This window comes from Tupaia chinensis, unplaced genomic scaffold, assembly GCF_000334495.1.
Source record: "Tupaia chinensis unplaced genomic scaffold, TupChi_1.0 Scaffold141887_1, whole genome shotgun sequence".
In the NCBI taxonomy this organism is placed as follows: Eukaryota; Metazoa; Chordata; class Mammalia; order Scandentia; family Tupaiidae; genus Tupaia; species Tupaia belangeri.
Genome location: NW_006201743.1, coordinates 949,589 through 955,861, shown reverse-complemented (window position 1 = coordinate 955,861; position 6,273 = coordinate 949,589). Strand labels below are relative to the sequence as shown.

The 6,273-nt window shown below is 41.2% G+C and overlaps 1 protein-coding gene across 1 annotated transcript in view; it reads left to right on the top strand.

Annotated features, from left to right (window-relative positions):
* USP12 (ubiquitin specific peptidase 12) overlaps nt 1-6,273 on the top strand; it is a 121,365-nt gene that overhangs the window by 59,342 nt on the left and 55,750 nt on the right. Inside the window, exon 2 of the mRNA XM_006163276.2 lies at nt 4,636-4,716. Within this exon, the coding sequence (XP_006163338.1) occupies nt 4,636-4,716 (81 nt within the window). The remainder of the gene's footprint in view (nt 1-4,635; nt 4,717-6,273) is intronic.

Here is a 6,273-nt window from a genome sequence, read left to right as displayed (position 1 = left end):
TAGTAGCCTACACGGTAGATTAACATGTTGCTAGAAAGGTGGGGATGGATGGAAGGTACGTAGACATTCTACATCTGAATCTGAGGACCTCGAGGTCCAGAGAGAAGTTTGTTTCAGGTCACTCTGCATAGTGTCATGGCCAGGACCAGATCCCCGTCAGCAGCTTTGCTAGTTCAGCATTCCTTTTAGCACACCACAGTTTCCACACTGGTTCCACTATGAGGCCAGTCTCCCACACAGTCTTTCTGCAGAATATTTTCCCTTTTCAGTTAAACTTTTTAAAAAAAGAATGATTTATTATGATGATTATTATTTTAATTTATCCAGAGAGAGGTAGTGAGAGCGAGCGAGCAAGTGAGCCACCAGGTCCAGGACTTGAACCAAAAGAGAGAGCAAGAGAAAGTAAGCCATCAGGTCCAGCATCCCAGCCAAAAACTTGATTCCACTTATTATCGTTGTATAGACAGGAACAGTGACCGAAAAATATTACTTACCACTAACTTATTTAATTCTTAAGCATAAATATTCAGTTTTTACTTAGTAGCAACCTTTATATTTAGAAGTTTTATCTGTCTCTTTTTTTTTAGAAATCTGCTTTGAGTCTCTTCTTTGTGATCATAATCAAGCCATTGTTATTTCTTGGCAGATATTAAACACTTATTTTATATCCTGTGACAGTTCTGGTACTTAATATTTTTATGAATCTGAATGTACTATCTGTATTTCTGCTGGCTCTTATTCATGGTGCTTTGTTGGCTTGTGTGTGTATGAATTTTTTTTTTTTCCCTGAGCGGTTTTTTGCTATAGGGTGCGTGCACTCGCCAGAAAAAGAGACATTTTTATCTGCTCTCACCCCCCAGTGGGGATGGCCATGCCACAATCCCTTCTCCTCCATTCTCCTCTCAGGATCTTGAGCATGTGCACACGCGCCTGGTGTGAGTTTAAACCACTGGGTCTGGGACTTGAACTGCGGTCGACATAGTCATTATGCCAACTGTTGGTCCTGGGAGAGAGATTTTTGACACTGTTTTAGGAACATTGTGACTCTTCTGCCCCAGTCTCCCATTTAGACAGACTATGCCTTTGAACAGTTACTTTGGACATGGAGGAGGCATAACCAGAGTCTAGAGATTCAAGCCTTGAGCTGGACCACACACATTCCAAGCAGTTTAGAAAGATATGTTACTTTTTATCCAGGGCTTATTAATTTTCATCTTGGGAAGTTTCTACTTATTACTTTAATAGTAGGAGGAAACTGAGAGCAAAGCCCTTCTAGAATATCCCTGCTCAGTTTTCCATCTCTCTTTTCTGTCAGATTTTGGGCACACACAGACACCCAGTAGCATCACGGTAGATTCACATTGTGTTTTTCAAGCTTCTAGGGCCAGGAGTCTCCCCGCAGTTGGCCATGTGCTCCCTGAACCATTAGCCCACAGCCCAGCCTAGTGTGATGAGTTCTGCAGAGAATGTCTGGAATCCACGCTGTAGGAATGCTCCCTTTGCATTTGCAGTAGGGTATAGTGTGCTAGGATATGCCTGGTGTAGAGCTATGGTAAGGTGAATTCTATCCTTTCTCTGTACTTTCCATTTTTATCTGCTCTCCTCCCTCCATCAATAACCACAGTTCCTCAAGCTGTTGGGTTGTGTGACTTGGCATGAATTGTTGGCTTGGACTTCCTGGAGTTTTGTGTTAATATAGCAGTGCCTTCAGAAGCTTTGATAAATGTGATTGGAAATGATAGAATGTTTAGAGATTGCCTCATCTTTCAATTTCCGGAGGAGCTTTAGCTATGAAAATATTCATGTCAAGGCTTACTCGAAAGCCCAACAGATAAACCTGAAACTGGGGGTTTTGAACATGATTGAATATTCTCATCCTTTTAATTTGCAAATGAAGGTTCTGAAATCCAGAAATGTTAAGCAAGGCCAGTCATCTGAGTCTCTTCCCTCTTCATCCCTCTGGGCTGCTCTTCCCTGACCTCCCGGTTGGGATGCAGCTCTGCTTTGTTAGGGTTTGGGGAGGCTGGTGATTGCCTCTGGGGGCTGCTCTGTGGAATTGGCTCTCGGCTGTCCAACGGAGGACATTCTGTTTTTTGTATTAGAGCTGTTTCTTTCTTCTGATGGTTTTTTCCCCCTCCTCTTCTCATTTGCTAGCTTTTGCCTGGAGCAGATCAGATTTATTACGATGAATAACTAATGAGAGTAGGTAGTTTATTTTCTTTGTGATTAAAGGGAAGGGGGAGAAGAGAGCCAACATTTTTGGGCCACCTGTGCCTAGTGCCTAGGCACTGCCAGCCGCCTTACAAAAGTTAAAACCTAGCTAAATTGTAACCATTCTGTAAAGCAGTTGCTGACATTGTTCTCGTACAGTTAGGAAACTGAGGCTGTGAACGGCTAATATTTAAAACTGGTGTGGAAGTCTAGGGGGTAAGAGCGGCTAATATTTAAAACTGGTGTGGAAGTCTAGGGGGTAAGGAAGGGCTTTCGAGAGGTGTGAAAGTCTAGGGTATGTAGGGCTCAGTGGACGTCCAGGTAGGCAGCTCACAGGCTGTGTAGCGTGTGATTAGTTTCTGGGAGAGTGTTCATGTGGTGTTCTGTGCTTAGTTCCTCTCAAGGGCCAGAAAGGCTGTCCTAGGGTGTGTGTGTGTGTGTGTGTGTGTGTGTGTGTGTGTGTGCTGGTATCTTATTGTTCTGTTAGGTTGTTGGGAAACTCATTGCACATTTTTACATAGAAAACCAGAAAAATACATCATGACTTTCCTGACTACCTAATAGAGTAGATGTAAGAGGTTGTATTTGAGATGATGCCACCTTTATCTTTCTGTGTTTTTTTTTGGGGGGGCGGGTGGGTGGGATGGAGAGCAGGAACAGGTTATAATTAATTTCGATAAACCAACATCAGTTTAAATTTTTACAGCAGGTGGTAGAAATCTGGGTTTATTGATTATTTTTGATATGTGTAAGGAAATTTTGCAACAGGGGAGATTGAGCTGGCAGGGCTGAGATTCAGGATTTGCAACGTTCCCAGCAGTTCTGTTCAGTGGATTGTGAGGTTGCTTAGGTTATAAAATGTGGATTGGTATCCAAATGTAGAAACACATCATACCTATTACCTAATAATTATATTAAGATCTTACCCTAAAGCAGAAAACTAATTCCTAAGTTAAAAATGTTAGAGTATTGAGTACACACAAGTGCTGGTTCTAGAGGAAATGTCTTGTTTGGGGGTTTGACCTTCAACTTACCTGTACCTGTGAGCCGTCTTGACCTAGCAGGAGATTGAGGATGCAGTGTCACCTCCATTCCAGGTTCCCAGGTTCAGGAATCAAGTTTAGAATGAAGGCAGCAGGTGTGGGATTCTGAGGGTTGATGTGTTATTGACCATACTCCCAGTGTGGCTGATTGTGTGTGTTGTACTGTGTAACTCTTCAACATGACAGTGGGTTCTTTTCCCAGTTAACCAGTTATATTGTATTTATCTGGTAGTATGTTTTCTTGAGAGTTTTCAAAGCAAACATATGCAGCATTATCAGGTTGCCAGAATTACCTTCAGTCCTTTCGGAGTCCATGAGTGGTTTCTCTGTGTGACCACCCACTTTGGGCTTCAGTTCCCCTCCTTCCTTTCACTGGTTCTTCAGGGACTTCAGGTGCACAGGATTGAGTTGGTCATGGTTCTGAGACCCTGATGTACTGCTATTTTTGTGCCTGGCTCTGCTTTTGTTGGATTTAATTTTTTTCTTTCTTGTCCTCCATCCCTAATTCCACCTCCCAGCCTCTGCCCAGCACTCCCTTCTGTATATTTAATGTATTCCTCTGTAATCCACTTCCCATGTGCTGTTTTTTGGATATATACTCATGATGGTGTTTCTTGTTAATCCCTTTGTCTTCATTTAACATTATATTTTAGAGACTTATCCATGTTTCTGTATGTGAATCTATTTCATTTATTCTGCCTTGACCACGCAGATGCTGTCATGTTTTATACACCTGTTTCCCCCATGGCGGAATCATCTATACTGCTTCAGCTCTACAGTCATGGGTGATGCATGATCATTTTCTGGTCACCTTCTGTTCCATGTGAGGGCAGAATTGTTGGGCCACTGATTGTGTGCATATTTAGTCTCTCAGAGTTTCAGCTCTTAAAGATGGCTGCTTTCAGATTACACTCCTTGGGGTACACAATTCAGCTGGAGCTTTCAGAGATTTATTCCTTAGGAAAAGGAACACAGCATGGAGGTATTTTCTTGATCTAGGTTTGGCTCTGTGAGAAAGTTCCTGAAAATTAGTTTTTAGTCATGATTAAAAGCCTTTAGTCTTCAGAGTCATCCGTTCTCTTTTTCAACAGAGTGAGGTAATAAGAATAGATCATCTTTTTTTTTTTTTAAGAATTATTTTATTTAACTTTATTCGAATTTGCTGGGGGCGGGGGTGGGTGGGCAGAGAGTGAGTGAGTGCGCCACCAGGTCTGGGACTCAAACTGCGGTCTGCCATGTGGGAGTCTAGCATTCTTAACCACCATGCCACCTGCGGCCCCAGGAATAGGTAATCTTTTAAAGGATGTCTCTATAATGCCTTTATAATTGAGAAATTATGAAAATACTATAAACATTAAGATTTTTGATTTTCGTTTTATAGGGCGCCAATGCCTCGGCATTAGAGAAAGAGATTGGTCCAGAACAGTTTCCAGTCAACGAGCACTATTTTGGATTAGTCAATGTAAGTATCCATTCATACTTAGCTTTCAGAATCACATTTGGAAGCAGCTTGAAAAAACGAATGCATTTCATAATTTGTTACAGAAAAATTTGCTTATTTGTATTGTTAGAATTAAATGTCAAGAGACTTGATTTGTAATTTTAAAGTGATTTTTTTAATAAAAGGAAGACAAAGTTACCCGAAGTCTTAAGGGTCTTAGAACAGTTTATGCTCGTCAGGTCATTTTCTCTATTTTATGTTAAAAATTTCTCATAACCAGAAGTTTTATATGTAGCCTAGACCAAGGATCTCTCATTTCTTAGAGAATTATTTAAATAGAAGTGGTACCAGTGAGCAAGTATAAATATAACTGTACAAATGCCTCCATGTGTCAGAGGGTATTTGTTCCTGCTGGCAGCGCACCAGTGCTATACATAGATGTGAAAATATAAAATAGAGGGAAAGACAGCCCAATCCACGTGGAGCCAATTTTAGGAATTATTACTTTGGAAGAACTTTAGAATTTTAAACTCTGAGTCCTATCTGTTCTGAATTATAGGAGAAACCACAGATCTATGTTATAAAACAGAACGTCACAATCGTACAATACCGTTGTCCTATACCGTAACTAGGTAGATCCATAGCAGATGTTTTTAAAGCATGGGTGATAAAGGTAACATGGTGGGTTGTGTTGAACAAGTTGGTTGTCACTGAGTATTAGTATGGAATTAACGACCTTAGAGGTGGACTTCTCGTGTGATTTGAGGGAAGCAGGTGAAGTGATTGCTGGTCCTTGGGCTGGGGACCGTGTCTGTGTGCACTGCACATTAACCTTATTATAAAGAGTCAGCAATCCCTTGCCCTGCTCTGCTCCTCCCTGGAACAGGCGACATACACATTATTCTTCTAGCTGTTTTTCCTGGATTTCACCCTTCCATTCTAAATAAATGCCTGTACTGCTTTCTAAAAACTCTGTTGACTTTGCATTAGGGTAGACAGTGAATTTAGCTCTCTCTTTCTGTATTACCCTCCTTTCCTTACTGCACTCTCTCTTGTTCTCCCAATATACTTATATCCACAATTTTTAGTTTAACCTGTGTTCAGTCTTTTTGTTATTATAACTTTTGTAGATGCTGTTTCCAGGTGAGTCAGTTATACTGTGACTAACCTTTCTTTCCTTTTGTGTAACTTTGTTTGCCTGGAATTATTTAATTTTCAATTATTTTTCCCCAGGTCTTCAGCAGAACTAAAAAACAAAAAGACCTTTTCACTCCTAGTTTCCAGAGTCCTAGATAAACTTAGATACATTGTGTATTCAAAATTATTTGGTTATTGTTGCTGCTAGATACTGCTCCTTTCTGTACATGTTCAAAGAATTGGTCTGTTGGGACCAGCAGTTAACATAATGGCTATGTTGCTGGACTCCCATGTAGTTGACCACGGTTCGAGTCCCGGATGCGGTAGCTTAAACTCATACCAGGCGCATGTGCGGGCTTGCCCAAGATCCCAAGAGGAGGAGAATGGAGGAGAAGGGATTGCAACATGGCCATCTACCCTGGGGGGGGGGTGATTCCTCTT